This window comes from Panthera onca, chromosome D2 (assembly GCF_046562875.1).
Source record: "Panthera onca isolate mPanOnc1 chromosome D2, mPanOnc1 haplotype 2, whole genome shotgun sequence".
Taxonomy (NCBI): domain Eukaryota; kingdom Metazoa; phylum Chordata; class Mammalia; order Carnivora; family Felidae; genus Panthera; species Panthera onca.
This window is the reverse complement of record NC_138349.1, coordinates 76,215,740-76,237,533: the sequence shown is the minus strand read 5'-3', so window position 1 is coordinate 76,237,533 and position 21,794 is coordinate 76,215,740. Positions and strand designations below refer to the sequence as shown.

General features: G+C 46.4%; 1 protein-coding gene across 1 annotated transcript in view; it reads left to right on the top strand.

Moving 5' to 3' along the window:
• The first annotated feature begins 590 nt into the window (after window positions 1-590).
• NID1 (nidogen 1) overlaps window positions 591-21,794 on the top strand; it is an 84,716-nt gene continuing 63,512 nt past the window's right edge. Inside the window, exon 1 of the mRNA XM_060642877.3 lies at window positions 591-1,167. Coding sequence (XP_060498860.1) covers window positions 943-1,167 — 225 coding nt within the window. The 5' untranslated portion in view covers window positions 591-942. The remainder of the gene's footprint in view (window positions 1,168-21,794) is intronic.

Here is a 21,794-nt window from a genome sequence, read left to right as displayed (position 1 = left end):
AGTTCACATTTCTAGGTTTGGTATTAAGCCTTCCTCCCAAATTCTCAACTTTCCTTTTCCAAATTATCAACTGGGGGATGGCGCCTTGAATCCACTCGCGGCTCCACGTTCCAGAACGTCCCTTCCCCAGCCTCCTCATGAAATTCCATCCCTTCCAGAAGACCTGGTTTGTTCCCACCCCCCAATCCCCCCAGGAAGCTCTCCTTGGGCAATTATTCCGGCCCTACTGCCCTTTATCACTTGGGGACCCCACCCACCTGACACTGAATTATTTTATACACTCGTGAGTTTGTCTCGCTGGTAGGACCCCATGTTTGGCCGAACGTCCACATCACCAGGCAAAGGATCCCGCCCGCACTCAATAACGCTGAAAATCTGGATGGATGTATTCAGGAACATGCTCCTGGTCCAGTCCCTGCTTGCTAATTCCCAGCACCTACCCCCTCCTCTAACTGGGGCGTGACCCGGTGAGTCCGACCTCCGGACGCCCCCGAGCAGCCCTGGGTTGGGCTGTGTTCCTGAACCCAGAGCGTTTCCACGTAGCCCGCCCTCCCACTTAGCCCTGACCCGGGGACAGTGGTGCAAAGTCCCAAGCTCTGCTCTTCGGAGGCAACCGGGCTGGTTTCGGGAACCTAGGGTCACCAGCGCCCAAGACCCCGCAGGGGTCGAGGGTGACGCTGCCGGAACCGCCGGGGGGTTTCGGTGTCGCCCCTCGCCCACGCCCTCCCCCTCGCGGCCATTGGGCAGCCTCGGCGGCGCGCCCTGTGGACGGGGCGGGGCCCTCTCCCTCTCCCCTGTTCCCCTCCCCTATTTCCAGGGGTGGGATCGCCGGGAGGCAGGCGGGAGGCGTGGAGGGGCTGCGGAGGGGCGTCCGGTTACGTCTCCGCCTTCCTCGGCCGTGTCCGCCGAGCCGCTAGGTTTGCGGGACCGCAGTTCGGGAACATGCTGGCCGCGATCCGCCGGAGCGGGGCTGCGTGGACGCGGGCGCTGCTGCTGCAGCTGCTCCTGGCGGGGCCCGGGGGCTGCCTGAGCCGCCAGGAGCTCTTTCCGTTCGGCCCGGGACACGGGGACCTGGAGCTGGAGGCTGGGGATGACCAAGTCTCCCCAGCCCTGGAGCTGAGGCGGGCGCTCCGCTTCTTCGACAAATCCGACATCAACTCGGTCTACGTGAGTGCGACCCGGGGCAGGCGGAGGGGGCCGTCGGGGAGGAGGGCGTGGGGGCCGAGCCGGGGTCGGAAGGAAGGCCGAGGCTGGCAGGGTCGCCCGCGGGGCCGGACGGACGTGGGCGTCGTGGGCGGGGACCGGGACCCGCTGGGAGCGGGGGCGCGGGGGCGCGGGGCGCGGCGCTGGGTCTCCTGGCCTCCCGCCCCCGCCGGGCCCGCCGACGTCTCCGCGCCGCCTGGCCACTGTCGCCAGAGGAGCACGCGGGTCTGGGGGGCTCGTCCCGTCTGCGCGGCCCCGCGCGCGCCCTCCCGACCCCGGGACCCCGGGACCCCGGGCGGAGTTTCCTCTCCGGCGGCTGTGGGCGGCATCGCCGCCGGGAAGTCGGTCCGCGTCTCGCTATTGTCCTGTTCCCTTGGGGACGGGACCCGGTCCGGTGGGACTCGGGCAAAGGCGAGAGCTGGGTCGCAGGCGGCGCGCGGGCCCTGGGACTTCCGTAGGTGCCGGGTCAGGAAAAGACCGCCAAACCCGGCCTCTGCCCCGGGAATTTAGCCGACAGCCTGCATGTGTGAGTGTGGACTCCGGATATGTCTTGGCAATGTTTCTGCTCTCCAGTTGAGCTCGTTTCAGTCCAGAGTTTAGCGCTGGGAAAGCAGGGCGACCCGATGATCCAGTTTCCTGTAGCAGAGCACTGTCACCATGGGGGGCCCCAAAGGGGGAGCGGGCCCAGGTGGCCTTTAGTTCTCTGGAGCCTTCTCAGAACTGGCCGGGCCCGGGGACGCTGTCAACTTGGTAAAGTCCTTCCGTGCCGCCGCCTTCCCCAGCCGCGCACCATGTGGATTTCATATAAAGCTGTGCGCATTCCACAAGTGGGGGGAACAGCGCAAACAGCGGCGGGAGCCTGTCCTGCCCTTGAAATGGCTGTGCTCGTCGCCTGGCCCGGGCCGACCGTGCCTTGGACAACACCCACGTGGAGCTTGTCGGCTTTGCCTAAAAAGAAGGAGCCTTTCAAGTCTCCACCCACAGAGAGTGCTGCCCTTGTTGGCTGACTTCCGTGGGCCGTCTGGTGAGGCCTGTCGGACCCCTTTTTAGAATAAGATTTTTTAATTACATAGAATAACATCCACAGGATTGCCAAGGAAATCAGTTGTGTTCAAATACAGATACAAATATTAGAAATTGTGTGAAGTAACGTGTGTATTTTTAGCCATTTTAAATATAAGGTATAAGGGGGGGGAGGGTCAGGTAATTACTGAACTTTCAAGATCATGAGGACTGTGAACAGTGTTTGAGGACACCTACAATGACTAAAACGTGAAATGGGAATATCAGTGACTCCTATTGGTGGCAAGGTCATTAAGAGTTCCTACTACCGTGATTTGTTGCCTGCATTCATAATGGAAGGAAATGCTAAAATATCGCTTAGGACTTATTGAAAATAAAAATAAAATTTCTCTTTTTCCCTTCTTAACAGACACACCGAATTCTATTCATGAGCCCCAAGTTCAGAACCCCTGTGTTAAATTTGAGACCTCCTGCCCTCCTTTACTTGTGGCATCAGACTAACCACATTACATTCTAAAGACCTAGAAAATCTATTGCTGAAAAAAACGATTCCTGTCAAGCCATACCTTCCAGGTCTATTTGGGTTTACTCTGCATTTCAGTGAGAAAGAATCCCGGAGGTCTCTTGGTTGTATCTGCACCCCCCCCCCGCCCCTCCCCCAAGGGTTCCCAGGAAGCTGACTGTGAAATGGAGATTAGCCAGCAGGTTATTTCTTGGGGGAGGGCTCCTCACTTCCACACTTATGGAGGCAGGGAGGTGAAGAACTGAGCAGAGGCTGATTCGCCAGCAAAGGTCTCAGCCAGCTCCCTGGGAGCTCTGGAGGTGGGGTGTCTCGAGCTGTCTCCAGTGTGCCTGAGAGGGCTCAGCCTCTGTGTCCTTGCAGCGATCAGTCACGGGTAAGGGCTGCCTTGGAAGGAAGTGTGATCCTGGGCCAAGCAGTTTTTCAATGGAGGCAATCCTCAAAGAGGGCCGACATTGGAGGGCTGCGTTCCCAGGACTCGAGGGGCATCTACTGTGTAAAAGGTGGATGGACAGGGATGTGTGTCTGAGCTAGATGGTCTGCACGGTCCTGGGCACTTGGCTAGGAATATGAACATTCACTGAGAAGGAAAAGTATCGGGTGAGTATAACCACATGTGTCAGAGGACCTGCTAGTTTCACGTTATTTAATCCTCAAAACGGCTCCTCCTCCTTTTCAGATGAAGAAATAATAATAAACACTGGTCCCAGAATTCCAAAATCCTACCAGATGTTTCCACCCAAATGCCCGTCTGTCACTTCAGATTCCACGCGGCAAAGTGAAAATCACTCACCTCCCTCCTCCCCTCGGATACTTTTACTACTTGGTTTTCCTTGTTCATAGTACCTTATGCGGGTTCTTACACTGTTTTGAGGCTGCCTTACCCCTTCTTTGTATTCATTTATTCCACAGATACCTTCCAAGTGCCTACTATGTACCAGGCACTATTTAGGGCACTCAAAATGCAAGTGAACAAAACAATCCTATCTTCAGGGAGTTTACATTCTAGCAGGGGAGTGGGACCAAGAACACAAACAGCAAACATAGTAAGTAAATTATATATCAGGAGGTGATATACTACCTAATGTAAAGGGTCTGGGATGGAGTAGGTATGTGAATCAGGAATTTAGAAGAGAAGCCTAGGCTTTAGGTATAAATTGGGAATCATTGGCCCATAGATGGTATTTAAAACAGAACTAAAGTGACCCCTGCAGGGGAGTATATGCAAATAGAGAAGAGGTCCAAGGGAGCCTCCACTGGTCAGGGAAAAGAGGAGGAGTCAGCAGTGGAGACTGACAGGATGTGGCCAGTGAGTTGAGAGGAAATGAAAAGGAAGTGGAGTCCTGGAAGCCAAATGAGGAAAGTGTCTCAAGGAGGAGGGAGTGAACCACCAAGGTTAAATGGGCACAAAAGGTCAGGACTGAAGAGTTGCCCATTGGCTTGAGTAACACGGTGCTCAGTTCCCCATTTCACCTTCACAGAAGGCCCTTGCATCTGTATCTTTCTTGTCCTGTTGCAGTGACACTTTCCAACTGTGTTGTTTCTTTTCTTTCTTTCTTTCTTTTTTTTTTTTTTTGAGAGAGGGAAGGGGCTTGGGAGCCCTTGTGCACTCAAGCGAGGGAGGGGCAGAGAGAGAGAGGGAGAGAATCCCAAGCAGGCTTCATGCTGTCAGCCAGAGCCCTACGAGGAGCTCAACCTCACCAGTTGTGAGATCAGGACCTGAGCTAAAGTCGAGAGTCAGAAACTCAACCGACTGAGTCACCCAGGTGCCCTGATGTTCAATTTCTTTAGTGCCCTCCCTCCATTCTGACTTCAGAGGACCCTGGACTCCTTGACCTGGATTCAGGGCCTCATCCTAGCACTCTAGCTTCATTTCCAGCTTTGTCTTAACACTTCTAAGACAGTAGAATATGTCTCACTTTGGCCCTTTACTCATTCTTTCATTCTTTCACTTTATCCATCTCTTAACCTCTCAGATTCTCTCCCATTCTCTAGGCCCTTCCTCCTTCCTAACTGACCGGTACTTGTAGACTGCATTCACCCCTCAGTCCTTAGAACTCTTCTGTAACTCCAATATTGTCTGGTTTGGAGCTTAGTATATTGATAAATGTTTACATAACTTAATCTGTTCAACGGGAGTATCAGTAGGTAATGTGGGAAGAGTGGGGTCTCTGGAGCCCAATACGTGTGGGCTTGAATCTCTGTTCTACCACTTACTTATTGTGGACCCTGGGTAAGTTATCCAACCTCTGAAAGCCTTATTTTGTTCATCTGCAAAACTGAAACGTCATTGCCTTTCTCATGGAGTTGTGAACATTCACTGAATTAATGTATTCAGACAGCTTATCATGTAGTAAGGTGCTCTAAAACTGCGGGCTTTCTTCTTCATTGAGAGCAGAGATTGTGTCTTTTTTGAAAAAGCCCCAAACCTTTATTCTACACTTTATTCTGTAGTACTTTGGTGCTATACAGTTGATGTAACTTTTGAGAAAAGAGGTCTCATATGTAACAAGCTGATGCTAGCTTTGTCAAAGGCACCTACAAAAATATGCCCCTGTGCTTTTACACATAACCGATCATCAAATCTGTCAAGGTGAAAACTCCCTGGTATTTCTTAATGCGTTGGGAAGTATAGCAAGGCAGGAGAAAGCATTCCATCCAAATAGTATTTAAGCTTTCTGGCCATACACAGCTTTCTTAGAGTAATTGAAGTGCAACTTATCTATATAAACACACAACACATTTCAGAAGCAAGTGAAATTAACAGAAGCACCTGTTCTTTAAATTACTCTTGATCAGGAGCCAGGCTGTGATAGCTCATCCTGTTCCCTGGGAAGCAACCTATCTGCAGAACCTATCTGACCTTGTGGTGGTTGCATGTGGACATTAAGGCCAGCTTCATGGGTCATTTCTTGCAGCCGCATATGGACTTGGTTTTGCAGTATTGTTAGGGTAGTGGTGCTACTCCTGTGCCTACCATTTGCTGCAATGAAACATCCAGCATTGCACATTGGTGTTGGCGTTGGTCCATCAGGGCGGAAATCTTGTCAAGGTTCATACCCTTCAGTTAGCATCCACTTAACCAGATGGCCATGGCCTCCGTTCTCTTGCCTGTTGTTCCTACAGTTTGAACGCTTGCACCCACCGCATTAACCTTAGCACTCCTGCTCGAGAAATTAATTGCTTGGTTCTTTTGGTGGATTTCATTTTCAGTGTGTGTTCTCAAAACATTTGTGCTGCTCTTCTGAATGGGTTTTTTTTTTTTTTTTTTTTTTTACTCTCAGCTTTTTCAGCCTTTCTTTTTTTTTTTTAGTTTATTTAGAGAGAGAGAGAGAGAGAGCGAGAGATCGCGCGTGCAGGCACACGCAGGGAGAGGAGAAGGGGGAGGGGCAGAGAGAGAGAATCCCAAGGAGGCTCCACACTGTCAGTGCAGAGCCCAACGTAGGGCTCGGCCTCATGAAACCGGAGATCATGACCTGAGCCAAAACCAAGAGTCAGATGCTTAACTGACTGAGCCACCCAGGCATCCCTCAGCCTCTCCTTCTTTTTTTTTTTTTTTTTTTAACATTTTTATTTATTTTTGAGACAGAGAGAGACAGAGCATGAATGGGGGAGGGGCAGAGAGAGAGGGAGACACAGAATCGGAAGCAGGCTCCAGGCTCTGAGCCATCAGCCCAGAGCCCGATGCCGGGCTCGAACTCACAGACCGTGAGATCGTGACCTGAGCTGAAGTCGGACGCTTAACCGACTGAGCCACCCAGGCGCCCCTCAGCCTCTCCTTCTTAATCGTGTTTGACATTTCTTTTAAGCTCTTTCACAGAAAACTTCAAGTTAAATAGGTGTTTCTCCATGTCCAACATAGTCCCATGACTTTCCTTGGAGGTGGCAGCCCAGAGCAGTGGCCCCAGTTTGCTAGGAGGGCATTCAGGGTCCCATCCTTAGTTGAGAGGTGGCCCGCCCCGCTCCCAGAGATCAGGTCCTATTCCCATTGCTGTTATCCATTGAAGGGACACGCTTACTGGCACATGGGAAGTTTATGAATCTGTTGGTTGAGCCCAGGGCCAGCGCCTAGGGTCTACAGGTTGTTTGCTGCACAAGGGCCATGACCAAGGGGGCAGTGAGAGCTGGAGCCCATCCCACAGGCCACTGACCAAGCCCTCAACCTCAGCCTGGGACTGGGGCCACTCAGGAAAGGACACCTGCATTTGATTTGCCCAAAGGTGCCCCATGGTCTAGCAGAGGCCCTGGTTGAATAATAGAATACTTAAAAGATTATTAATTTCCAGTTGGGACTAAAATGAAACTGAGTCATTATGGTGATCAACTTTTTTTTTTTTAAGATTTTATTTTTAAGTAATCTCTACACCCAATTTGGGGCTTGAACCCATGACCCTGAGATCAAGTGTCACATGCTCTACCGATTGAGCCAGCCAGGTACCCCTGTTGATCAACTTACAGCTGAGGTCAAATCACTTCATTTCTCACCCTCATGTTGTTTCTGGTCTTGTTTTTTCTAAAATGAAAAGATTCGACAAGATTATCTCTGAGCTCCGTTTTATCTTAGATTTTTAATATTCTTTGAGTGACCAGGGGTTGAATATGTGCATTTCTATTTCAAGACAGTGGATATTTTTTCTCATAAAATTCAGTGCAATGTGAAGATAATGCTATCCATTCACTCAGCAAACAGTTTATTGCCTAATATGCGAGGCATGGTGCTAGGCTTCGGAGATACAGATTGAAACAAGATCAGTTTCTGTTCTCAGCTTATAGTCTGCTGGGGAAGGCAGACATTGAACCAATGATTATACCCATAATTGGCCAGTTGCCCCTGTGACAAGTGCTATGAAAGAGAAGTCCGGATACCGTGATGGCACCTGAGCTAGATGGAGGGGTCAGGAGAACCTTCCCAACCCTGCTGGAACTACAGGATGAGTAGAGGCGAGGCCTGTGAAAATGGCAGGTGGGCAGGACCGTGCACGTTACTGTGCATGAGACCATGAGTGTAGAGAAAAGGAGTGTGTAATGTCACAGGAATGAAAGGCACTGTGAGCTAGGGCAGTGGCCCCAGACCCTGGAGAGCTATATCAGACCTTGTCACCCCCAGGTCAGAAACCCTCGAAAGGTTTCCCTCGCTCTCCACGACATCCAGACTTCCCATCACGCTCCCAAAGCCTCCTGTGGCCCTGTCCAGCAGGTGTCTCTGCCCCCATCCCTCACCCTGTTCTCACCAGCCAGGCTCCAGCCACACCAGCTTGCTTTCTCTCCCCACCACAGCCAGCTTGTCATGCTTGGTGCTTGGTTTCCCTCTGCCTGGGACACAAGGTCCCACTGTTCTGTGGCTACGCCTTCCTGTTGTGCAGCCTCTGCTCACACGCAGACCCCCATTTGTGATTTTTTTTTTTCGGCGTGCTGTCTTATTTACATCATGGCATGCATCACCACCTAAAACCAGGTTGTTCGTTTATTAGTTTACCTGTTTGTTGGCTCTCTTTTCCACTAGAATCTGAGCCCTGTGAAGGCAGGGTCTGCCATATTCACCCGCATTTCCCCCATCTACTAGTGGCCTGTGGCACATAGTGGGTGCTCTGTTATGATTTACTGAATGAATGAATGAATGAATGAACCCTAGGCATTTATCATCAGCGGGATGCCGTTAGACATTTCTAAGAAGATGAGTCACATGATTTATTTCTAAAAGATTCCCACTTTCTTTAAGGAAAAGACAGCACGGGAGAAGAAGCGTGAGGGGGAGAAGCCTATAGATTAAAAGATTAGGTTTAAGAGACATGTGAACCAAATGCCAGGGGGAGCACCTTGTCGTGTCCCGATTGAAACAAAGTGGCCATAAAAGGACATCTTTGACACATACTGCTCTTCTAGAAGAGATACATATGGAAATATTGACAGGTGAAATAATTTGATGTCTGAGATTTCATTTAAAAGATTTCAAAAAAAAAATATGCTCATGCGTGGGAGGAATTGGTAAAACGGAAAGTGGAGCCTGTTGGTAATTGTGGGAGCTGATTGATGAGTATATGGATGTTCGTTACGCTGTTCTGTGTGTGTTGACATTTTCCCTTGTAAGTAGTCTGGTTTTTAAAAGTTTTTAAAAAATTACGCTGCCTTCCAGCCAGAGGATTTGGGGGGGCAAGGTGGAGGAGAGAGAGTGAATTTCAGAGCCAGAGAGGCCTGCTGCCAGGGGCCAGAGGAGAGTCGGTGTGTGGATGAGGGCGGTGGGTTCCAGACCCATTTGGAAGGTGGGAACAAGGAGGCCTGCTCCTGTGCTAGCTCACTTGAGACATGCCGCTTTGCAGGGTGGCTCAGGTGCATCATGGGATGAGCTTTGTATCGTAGGGGAGGAAACTGCCACGTGCAGCTAAGGGACTTGTCATGGTTCACTCAGTTCATAAGTATGAGCTGGAACTTGAACTTGGATCTTCCGACTCTTGAGTTCTGCGGTCTTTATACTATGCCATGTAAGACAGCACGTTCTTCTTTTCCTTTCTGCATTTATTCATTTTGATGAGGAAGTATTATGCGAGCCGAGGGAAAAATACAGGCTGGCCCCCTCCCTCCCCACGTGGAATATGTGTGATATTCCCCGGAGACTCCTGGCTACCCAAGAACAAAGGAAAGGGGTTTAAGGGCTTGCATGGTGATGTGGGAAACTAAAGCAAATGAAAAATTAAATTCTCTTACAGCCTACAGCCCATAGACAAGTGCTTGAAACAGGCAGGGTGACCTCCCTCTAGGAGCTCAGCTGCCCTGATGATGACACTTTGCTGGGGCAAAAGGGGATCTTGGCTTAACATTATCCTGACCCCTCGGGATCCTGTGAGTCTGCTTTAACATATAATAATTCCTTTGGAAACTTCCTTTATCTCAAATCCCCCAAGATGTATGCTGGCAATCATACTCCAAGCTTATGGCCCCTGGTATCCATCTGAAGGGTCTCATGACTGAGGTTTTACTAAGTGGTGATAAATGGCGTTTTCCTAACAGCACCTAGCGCCTCAAGTTCCTGGAAACGTCGCTTCCAAAATACCTCAGAGACTTACCTAACCCCCTCCCAACCTGAAGGTATATAATCAGTTACCTGTCAGCTTTTTCTGCCCATGGGTCCTGTCCCCATGCTTTAATACAATCGCCTTTTCGCACCAAAGACGTCTTCAAGAATTCTTTCTTGGGTGTCAGCTGCGAACCCTACCTTCATCCCAAACCCCTTCAATTTGACAGTATCTTATCAGTCCCTGTTCTGTATAGACTTCTGGGCTGGGTTTATGGGGCAGCTGTGATGAGTGGCATCACACATGGTTTCTGCTCTCATGAAGCTCACTAGGGCATGACACTACCCACCCCTACGTGACCCCACTCACCACTGATCAGATTACCCGCCACTGCACTACCCACCCCTGCGTGACCCCACTCACCACTGATCAGATTACCCGCCATTGTACTGCACTACCCACCCCTGCGTGACCCCACTCACCACTAATCAGATTACCCACCACTGCACTGCACTACCCACGCCTGCGTGACCCCACTCACCACTAATCAGATTACCCACCACTGCACTGCACTACCCACCCCTGCGTGACCCCACTCACCACTGATCAGATTACCTGCCATTGTACTGCACTACCCACCCCTGCGTGACCCCACTCACCACTAATCAGATTACCCACCACTGCACTGCACTACCCACCCCTGTGTGACCCCACTCACCACTAATCAGATTACCCACCACTGCACTGCACTACTCACCCCTGCGTGACCCCACTCACCACTGATCAGATTACCCACCACTGCACTGCACTACCCACCCCTGTGTGACCCCACTCACCACTGATCAGATTACCCACCACTGCACTGCACTACCCACCCCTGCGTGACCCCACTCACCACTGATCAGATTACCTGCCATTGTACTGCACTACCCACCCCTGCGTGACCCCACTCACCACTGATTAGATTACCCGCCGCTGCACTACCCACCCCTGCGTGACCCACTCACCACTGATCAGATTACCCGCCACTGCCTGCACTACTCGCCCCTGTGTGACCCCACTCACCACTGCATTACTTGTGAGAAAAGTTGGTTCTTAGCCCCTAGAGAGCAAGTCTCTAAACTGCTTTTGTCCTCAGGTAAATTTTTTTCTTTTATTTAATTTTTAATTATAAATGTTTCAAACACACACATAAAAGGGAGAAAATATCATGAGCACCCATAGGCACATTACCTAAATGTAACAGTTGTGAGCCGTTTTCCCTATTTATTTCGTTAATTTCCCTTTGCTGATGTATCCAAAGTAAATTACAGTCCTTGTGACTTACATCACTATTTTAGTGTCCATTCCTAAAATGAAAAGAGCATTTCCCTATATAGCCAGCCTACTATTATCATACATAACAAAATCAATAATAATTCCCTATTATCCGTTTGTATCCAGTCCATATCACAGCTGTCCAATGTTCCCAAAGCTTTCCTTTATAGCTAGACTTACTCAGATGGGTTTAAAGAAAGACAAGCATTACATTTGACTGCATCTCTGTAGTCTGTTTTAATCTTGACCTCCCCCTTTTGAGTCATCAGCCTATTCAAGAATCACTGCCTGTTGTCCCGTAGAATGCCCCACCTTCTGCATTTGACCATTTCTGTGTAATGTAATGTAATGTAATGACCATTTCTATGTATGTTATTCCATCCCTGTATTTTCTGAAAACTGGCAATCTTAAAAATAATTCAGGTTAAAATTTTTTTTCTTTAGAAAGCATGTAGAATTTTATTTTAAAATTAATTTTGGAAATAGGAAGACAATGCGAATGGTTAAAAGAAAATTGTAAAAACAGAGAACAGGGAAATCTTCCCACCCTGGCCTCCAGCCCCATACTGCCCTCCCTAGAGACAATCACTATTCATGAGTTGTTTTTTTTATCTCCTTGCAGAGAGATTCACAAATTACAAACATACGTGTATATACAACTACCCCCTGATTTTATATACCTCCTTGATTTTTTTAAATACCAGCTTTATTGAGATATAATTCACATACCATAAAATTCACCCCTTTAAAGTATACGATTCAGTGATTTTTAGTATATTCAGGAAATTGTGCGACCATCACCTCTAACTATGGAATATTTTGATTCCCCTCAAAACAAACCTCATATCTTTTAGCAGTCACATCCCATCTCCTCCCTGCTCCCCTACATCCCTGATCCTTAGCAACCACTAATCTACTGTCTGTCTCTATGGATTTACCTGTTGTGGACATTTCACACAAGTGGAATCATACTATATGTGATCTTTTGTTACCGGCTTTTTTCACTTGGCATAACATTTTCAGGGTTCCTCCATGTCTCAACATAGATTGGTACTTTATTCTTCCACGACTAATATTGTTGTTTATTTGTCCACTCATAAGTTAATGGACATCCAGATTGTTTCTCTCTTTTTTTGTTTTTGTTTTTTTTTTTTTTTGACTGTTTATGAATAATACTGCTGTAAATGTTTGTGTACAAGTTTGTGTGTGGACATCTGCTTTCAGTTCTCCTGAATCTGTCGTGAGATCTGGAATTGCAAGTGAAGGGGTTCAAAAGAAGTCTCCATAAAGTATGCCACTTGAGCATGTGGGTTATTTTGCGCTGAAAGTGATCAAGACCTAGTGGGCTGAAAACATTTGCACCTCCCTTAACTACCTAATGAATGTCAGTTGGGGGTTTTTCCCAGGATGAGAGTTTTTATCAGAGATAAGTTTTACCCGAGTGACCCATCAATGTGGCAGGGCAAACCTCTGATTATGAAAAATCTGCTCTTATCACCCCGTGAATTGCCCTACTCTTCCATCTCATTCCCTAGCTCAGGATAAACATATATGCCTCATTTTACCTTCCTGTCTTGGAATGCCCCATGCATGTGGTGTTCCTGTACATTTGAAACTAAATGTGGTTTTCTCCTGTTAATCTGTTTCGTGTCAATTTAATTCTTAGACCAGCCAGAAGAACCTTTAAGGGTGGAGGAAAACTTCTCCTCCCAGCACTAGGTCACGTGGTAACTGTTGAACATTTTGGGGGAACTATCAAACTGTTTTCCAACGTGGCTGCACCATTTTACGTGCCCACTAGCAATGTATGGAGGGTTCCAGTTTCTCATCTTTTGTCAACACTTCTTATTATCTGACTTTGTGATTCTACCCAACTTAGTGGGTGTCAAGTGGTATCTCACTACGGTTTTGATACGCATTTCCCTAGTGGCTAATGATGTGGAGCACCTTTTCATGTGCTTATTGGCCATTTATATATATTCTCTGGAGAAACATTTATCCAAATCCTTTACTCATTTTTTTATTTAGGATATTTGTATTTTTATTTATTTTTTTTTTTTTAATTTTTTTTTTTTCAACGTTTATTTATTTTTGGGACAGAGAGAGACAGAGCATGAACGGGGGAGGGACAGAGAGAGAGGGAGACACAGAATCGGAAACAGGCTCCAGGCTCCGAGCCATCAGCCCAGAGCCTGACGCGGGGCTCGAACTCACGGACCGTGAGATCGTGACCTGGCTGAAGTCGGACGCCTAACCGACTGCGCCACCCAGGCGCCCCTGTATTTTTATTATAGAGTAGGCTAAAGATTATTTAACAAGAGTCCTTCATGAATGAAGTTGTGACATACTGTATAACATCAGGAGGCAAGTGATAACGTGGTTATTGCTGTACTATCTGCTACTGATAAGGAGATGACAGTGAAATCATGTCTGTCAAGTCATGTTTTTTTCCCTTGTGAACAGCAAGCAAGCTATGGGGTGATACTTTGGTCTTATGGAGGGGACCCCTTTCCCACCAACCTTTCAACTAATGCTTAGCATCCATTGATGATCATTGCCTGACTCAGCTATTAAATGAAGGGTTGCCAAGTCGTATTTTAGTTTGTTTTCTGGTTTGCTTGTTTCTTTCTATCATTCTTTCTATATTATTGATTTATTTATGAAAAAAAAAATTTTTAATGTTTATTCATTTTTGAGAGAGAGACAGAGAGACAGAGCATGATTGGGGGAGGGGCAGAGAGAGAGAGAGGGAGACACAGAATCTGAAGCAGGCTCCAGGCTCTGAGCTGTCAGCACAGAGCCCGACGCGGGGCTTGAACTCATGAACTGTGAGATCATGACCTGAGCCGAAGTCAGACACTTAACCGACTGAGCCACCCAGGCTCCCCTTTATTTATTTATTTATTTATTTATTTATTTATTTATTTAGAGAGTGTCCTTAAGCAGGTTCTGCATTCAGTGCAGGCACAGGGCTAGATCTCACAACCCTGAGATCATGACCTGAGCCAAAATCAAGAGTCGGATGCTCAGCTGGCTGAGCCACCCAGGCACCCCTCTATAATTCTTTGTATACTTACTAGCCGGCATACTTCTTTGTAAAGAGTAGCTTTCCCTCATCAACTGGGGCTTTGGGGTGATATTGACATATGGTCCATTCTGGAAAGGCAGATGGATACTTAATTCTTTCTTTATCATTTCTAATGTTCAAATGAAAGGATTGGTGTTCAAATTAAGGGTCTGGTGTAATCCAAATTAGGGGAGTTTCTGGGGCTCCAGTTGCCACAGGGAAACTTCTGATATTGATCTCTAGGGTGTCAAAGAAGAGCATGCTTCTCCCCAGTGACTGAGAGTTTAGACCAGCCCTTCTCCCTTCCCTGACTGGCTCCTATTCTGGACTGCTGAGGCACATTTCTACCTCTTTTTTGATAGACACACTAGAAGTGAACATTTAAAGACCCTGACCATTTTTAAATATTGGAAGGTAATCTCAGGTAGAAATTCCCTGCAGAAGAGATGGGTAACTGATCCAAAGTCTCCCATTAGACATTAACTGGATTAAATTGAAACCACTGGCAAATCTCTTAACTATTACCCCTAGGTTGTCCCTTATTTTTATGTGTGAAGACTTTTATTTTTATTTCTAATTCAAGCCAGAGCCATTTCTCTGGCTCAGTGGGGTTAATGGAAAAGATCTGCAATTTGGACTCAAGAGTTTTGTTCTGGCACTCCTAGTGTGTGATCTTAGGCAAGACCTATAAACTGAAACTCATTTTTTCTCACGTGAAGAATGAAGATGATATTAATGCCTGCTTTACTAGATTTAATCAGGTAACTGGAATAAAAATGCTTTGTAAAGTACCACAGAAGGGGGTAAGGCCATAGATCCCTTTTTTGCCCTCGACTTAAAATCAGTCAACCTCCTCCTCGATTGTATTACGGGCTTGGCTTTTTCCTGGACTTCTTTATCAAGTTTTCCTTTCCTTAGGCCCTTTTAGTTTCTTAGTTTTTTCTAGCTATCCAGTCTTTATCCATGAAGCTATCCCATGAAGCTTTGCAACTTCCACTGTGGCTTACAAGTCTTCCCAAGTAGCCAGCAAATACAAGAGAAAGAGCAGAGGTTATGGATGCCAGCAAATGTGAGTTCAAATCTTGGTTCCATCACTTACTGGCTATGACATTAAACTAAATTATGTCCCATTTGCTTGTCTTTTTTATGTATGTGAAAAGAAGTATGGTCGTATTAAATTTTTAAAACTGCGGACAGCTGTAGTAAAGGACTCCTGAGTTGGCAGACAGTCTGTGTTTGTTGCCTTTCCCTTCTTTACCCCAAATAATTTTACCTTAAATTCCCACTTTCTCCCACCCATGGAGTTTGCTTTTGCAACTGCATGCAATTTCATTGTCTTTTCAGTACAACTGATTACAACAATTTGCATTTGGAAAACGACCGCATTTGTTTCTTATTTGTGCCTACCCTCCAGTATTCTTAACCACATCTGTTTTGGAGAGGGCTTTCCCCAACAATCATAGGCTGCCTTCTGCCCTGGGGATCACTACTAGGCTCATTTAAGCCTCAAGAGATGGTTGTTTCAGCTTCTTCCCTGTGCATTTGAATGTAAGGAATTTAACATGTTATTTATTGGGTGTCTGCATTTAGACTTTCTCCACTGATTCATGCTGTCTGTCTTCACAGAGGAACAAACATGAAACAGGAAGTGCTTTTTTAAATGGGGAATAGTTGCTCTGTCTACCTCTTCATAATGTCAGCTGAGTTGAAACAATTGTACGTTAAGTGGCTCCAGCTGTTAGCCATGTGGTGCTGGGCATTTCACCCTGGGGTGTTTTGTGATGTAAGCGACTTGTTCTGCGCTGTGCAAATGGATGAAGAGCCTATTGTTTGGTGTGTTCCTTGGAGTGGGTGAATAGGTACATTCTTTATTTTTTAGATTTTTATTTATTTGTTTGTTTTTTAAAATAAGCTCTACACCCAACATGGGGATTGAACTCGTGATCCTGAGATCAAGAGTCACACACTCCACTGACAGAGCCAGCCTGGCGCCCCTAGATATTTCCTTCCTTCCTTCCTCCCTACCTGCCTCCCTCCCTCCCTCCACACGCCCAGCATGGAGCCCCGTTTGGGGCTTGAACTCAGGATCCTGAAATCAAGACCTGAGCTGAGATCAAAATCAAGAGTCAGACGCTTAACCAACTGAGCCACCTAAGCATTAGATACGTTCTTTAAAGGGGGCATTAAGTTGTGCTAGTAACACACTGAGCTGAAGTTTAACTTTGCTAAAGGAACTTCTTTTTCCCAGTGTGAACTGTAAATAAGATTTCAGGGCAATATTTACATCGGTCAATGTACTGAAAGTAGCTGGTTTCAATAAAGAAGTGGTATAGACCATACTATTACATTATTTATTACAGTTATTATTATTATTATTATTATTACTCTGTCAATAATTCAGTCAGCCTTTCTCAGGAATACATTCAGTCCATAAGAGTTTTGTGGTGTAATCTGTGGAGGCTACTTTTAGGCAAACAGGCTTGAGCAATGGAATGCAGAGAGGGACACACTGACCACATGGCTGACTACAGACAGGCCCTCGGCTCTGATCAAGGGGCTACTAACAATTAGGCACAGTTACCAAAAGAGGGAGAATTCCATCCATCACCATACCGCCTCGCCTTCCCTCCTTAAGAGCAGCCCCCTCCCACTGCCTCCTTACAGACCACCTCTCCTCTGCTGTCCTGCCCACCACGCCCTTGTGTTGGATTCAGTAAACTCCTGTCTCCTTCGTTCTCCCTCAGGGGGATGTTTTCAGGTGGGCTTCTACCTGATCGTCACCCCACACGTGGGGCCCCAGCTGATCAAGAGACACCCCCTTTAGACACCACATAATCTACAGCAAGGAATGTGCTGGTGCCATTGGGAGTCAGGGCACCTGAGTTGGGGCCCCGAGGTAAGAACTGTGTTTGAAGGTAAACCGAGAGTTTACTTGAACAAAAATCAATTGGCATTGGACCGCATCCATACCTAGCAGGTAGAAATGAGCTCTGAGGAGCTGTACAAAATGGAAGACTTTCCTAGCCAGAAGGGAGCAGGAACAAGGAACTTTTATACTAGGTGGAAAATGGATTGGTTATGGCCCAGTCCGTTTCCTTTTACGGGATGGTAGGGGTCTGTCTGGAGGGCAGATGACCTAGCTAGTGCTGATCAGGCAATTCCTGATTGACTGGTTTCTGATTCCATTTTGGGGAGAGCTGAAACTGTAATTAAGTCAAGTCTTGGTTTGGTGATGTGGAGCTTAGCATAAGCGACTCCACTGGGGCTTGTTGTCTTGTGGGTTTTTTTGTTTTGTTTTGTTCTTAACAATTCTCCCCCTTTTTAAAAAGTTTGTTCGTCTATTTTCAGAGAGCATGCAAGTTGGGGGAGGGGCAGAGAGAGAGAAAGAGAGAGAGAAGTCCAAGCAGACTCTGTGCTGTCAGCACAGAGCCCGATGTGAGGCTCGAACCCATGAACCATGAGATTATGACCTGGGCTGATAATCAAGAGCCAGACGTTTAACTGACTGAGCCACCCAAGCACCCCACTGGCAATTCTCCCCTTTTGATCAGGCTCTCAGCCTGAGAGATGTGATCAGATTTTAAGGCATTATGCTTCTCCCAGCTCTTGAGGTCGTGCAGGTTTTATTGCCTCATCCTCCGTTTGCCGTGGCCTCCACGTGGTATTCATAGGTCAGTATGCCTTTCTGCTGCATCTATCTGGGGCATTTGCAGGTCATGACTTTGGGCTCACATTCCTTAAGTCAGTTATTCTCTTTGTTTCTTTTCTGATGATTTAGTCTTAGGAAGATCATCTGCTTGGTGGCTAGCGGCCGTAAACATGCATTTAAAGCTTCTGAGAAAACACAGTGTTTCGGGGAGACTACTATGATTATTATAAGGAAGATAATTCCCAATGTCTAGAGTGCTCTTTGGAGCCATGGCATCCAAGAACCAAACCAGTCAGAATCAAATAAAGTCAAAGAAAGACCCCATTGAAGGAGTCACTTTTTTTCTTTAATATTTATTTATTTTTGAGAGAGAGAGAGAGAGAGAGAGAGAGAGAGAGAGAGAGAGACAAAGCGTGAGCAGAGGAAGGGCAGAGAGAGAGGGAGACCCAGAATCCGAAGCAAGCTCCAGGCTCTGAGCTGTCAGCACAGAGCCCGACACGGGGCTTGAACCCACAGATTGTGAGATCATGACCTGAGCCGAAGTCGGACGCTTGACTGACTGAGCCACCCAGGGTGCTTCAATGGCACCCTGAAGGAGTCACTTTCTTAAGCTAAGTGCAGCAAGTGATGCTGGCCATAGCACACACACCTCCTTGCTCAGCTAAAAGATAATCAAGGGCTGTCCTATTATCGAGAACAATTTTGGGGAGGAAGGATTTGTGTTGGGCAGTTACTGCTTTAGCAGTAGATTCAGAGGTAGGTGCCACAGTTAGGGAGCATCGTCCTTGCATGCATTCATAAAGAGAAAAAGCAAGTAGTGAAAAGGAAAAAGGAATCAAATCTTCATAGTGGAGGTGAAGATCTTGATCTGTGACCGTGGGAGGGGCCGTCCACCTCGAGATGCTGTCTGCTTCTGGGGAGGAGCCTCCCTTGTCGATGTTAATTTTATAACTCCAGCTGGTGTGCCGTTCCAAGCATCTCGAGGGACTCTTTTTATTTGGGAGATGTGGACCTGAGGTTCAAGTCCCTGAAGGTTGACTGCTCTCTGGGTAGTGAGGAGGACCTGGTATAGTCCCTTACATGGAGGTTCAAGGACAGTCTTTGTTCTTAGTGATTCCAAATGAGAAGGGTAGGAGAAAATTGGAAATGTCAGTCTGGAGAGTTGTAGCCAGACATTTGAGGAAACTCGAAGAATTGATTTGAGGAACCTTGAAGAATCTGGTCCAAATTAGAGGTATATCACAAAACCTCGAACACAAATGAACGGGAGTAGAATCTGATATCCACAAGGTTACAGGGTGCCAGGGTGGCTCAGTCGGTTAAGCGTCCAACTTTGGTTCAGGTCGTGATCTCAACGGTTCGTGAGTTCGAGCCCTGCATCGAGCTCACTGCTGTCAGTACAGAGCCTGCTTCGGATCCTAGGTCTTCCTCTCTCTCTGCCCCTCCCCTGTTCTCTCCCTCTTTCTCTCAAAAATAAATAAAAATTAAAAAAAAATTATGATATCCACAAGGTTGTGTTATCAGTTTCTACTGAAATAATCACCCTTATTTCTATCAAAGATAATCATAGTCAGACTAATCTGTTTGTAAAATAAATTGAAAAATTACATTTGGGGGCGCCTGGGTGGCTCAGTCGGTTGGGCGTCCGACTTCGGCTCAGGTCATGATCTCGTGGTCTGTGAGTTTGAGCCCTGCATCGGGCTCTGGGCTGACAGCTCAGAGCCTGGAGCCTGTTTCGGATTCTGTGTCTCCCTCTCTCTCTGACCCTCCCCTGCTCATGCTTTGTCTCTCTCTGTCTCAAAAATAAATAAATGTTTAAAAAAAAAAAAAGAAAAATTACATTTAACCAGACTATTTGTGTTAAGTGCAGCAAGAATAGTGATTGACTGTATAGGTTCCAAAAATCCACTTTGCTGGAACTTTTCATAAGGAATCTTAGATTGGACTTTTAAAAGCCTCTCCAGACTAAGAAGCCAAGCAAGCCAAAGACTCACCATCAAACTTCACCTGAAATCCCTATAGATTTGGGTGAATTTCTCTCTTCAAGAGGTCCCCAAGATATCCTGAGATTCCTATGGCTGCTGGGAAGTGACTGTCCTTACCTGGTTAGGCTGCCAGGACCCCTATAAGCAAGACACCAGGCTGGTTTTTCCAAGGTGCTGTTTTTGGCTCTGCAAAGTCAGTTTTAGTTTCTCAAAGCTGTTTGGTCCTATCTGATTCTGCGTACATTTTCAAATCTGACATACCAGTCGAAGCCTTGGTCATATAACCAATGTTTCCCGTTGTGTCCAAGGGAGAACAGATGCTTACTGAACTTATGCAAATATCAATATAGATATGAAAATAACAATACTAAGTTTCCACATTCTGGAGGAACCAAGTAGGGATAAAAAGTAAATATTTAATGTATACTTACAAAGGTACGGGCACCTGGGTGGTCCAGTTGGTTGAGCATCCAACTTCCTCTCAGATCATGATCTCACAGCTTGTGAGTTCTGAGTTCTGAGCCCCATGTCGGGCTCCCTACTGTCAGTGGAGGCTGCTTTGGATCCTCTGTCTCCCTCCCTCTGCCCCTCCCTCGCTTGCATGCGTGCGCATGTGCGCGTGCTCTCTCTCTCTCTCCCCCACCCCCCCCATCTCTCAAAAATAAATTAACATTAAAAAATTATACTTACGGGGCGCCTGGGTGGCTCAGTCGGTTCAGTGTCTGACTTCGGGTCGCGTCCGACTCAGGTCACGATCTCGCGGTCCGTGAGTTCGAGCCCTGCGTCAGGCTCTGGGCTGATGGCTCAGAGCCTGGAGCCTGTTTCCGATTCTGTGTCTCCCTCTCTCTCTGCCCCTCATCCGTTCATGCTCTGTCTCTCTCTCTGTCCCAAAAATAAATAAAAAAAAAAAAGTTGAAAAAAAAAATTAAAAAAAAATTATACTTACAAAGGCAAACTTTACAAAATTAAAAAGTAAAAATGCTTTCCTTGAAGCTGAAAAAAACCAAAACATTAAGGAACCAGCAATGTCTCAAAGACTAATTTGTTAAAAAAAAATAATAATAATCCTCATTAGTTCATTCAGTCCCATGGTATTAATTCTTGTCCTGCTTTAATCCAGTTTGTCCATGAGTTCTGGAAATTCGTACCCAGTGCAGTTTTATAATCTTCAAGTTCCCAGAGACGTGTACTCTTGAGTATTTGTTGAGTCCTTTCCCCCTGTCTTTCTGATGATGAGGCACTTTTGCGAAAGCGTCAGAGTAAAATAAACATCTGTAAGTGACAAAAAACATAAAATGACCATGTTTCAACATCTGATGAGAGTTATTATAACAGAATTGTAATTATAATAGAAAATTTGGTTGTTTCTGTGACCTACAACATTTTAAGACATTAACTGGAAATGGGACTGATAACATTACACCAGGACATACCAGATTTTTAGCAATTTCACACGATTTCTAGAGCACGTATATTAGTAATATGCATTTGTACAATATAACCTAATAAAGTTTAGCATCTTGGCCCCTGGGTGGCTCAGTTGATTGAGCTGAGTGTTCGGCTCAGGTCATAATCTCATGGTTCCTGAGTTTTGAGCCCTGCTGTGCTGACAGCTTAGAGCCTGGAGCCTGTTTTGGATTCTGTGTCTCCCTCTCTCTCTGCCCCTCCCCTGCTTGTGCGCTCGCTCTCTCTCTCTCTCTCTCTCTCTCTCTCAAAAATAAACATTTAAAAAATTTTTTAAAAATAAAAAAACCTCTTATTATTTCTAGTAGTTTTAATTACATATGTTAATTAGAATTCTTAAGTATTAAAATCCTTAATTCCTGGTGAACACTAAGAAGTAAGCAATTGTAGACTGACAAATTTATAAATACATTTTATAATTTCTAGAAGTATATTCTTCCTAATCGTAAATTTTCCAATGTGGCACAGAACATGTTTACTAATACACCCTAAAAATCTTGACTTCCTCTAGAAAAGAAAGCCAAAGGATGATAAATAAGTCTGTGTTCAGTAATTA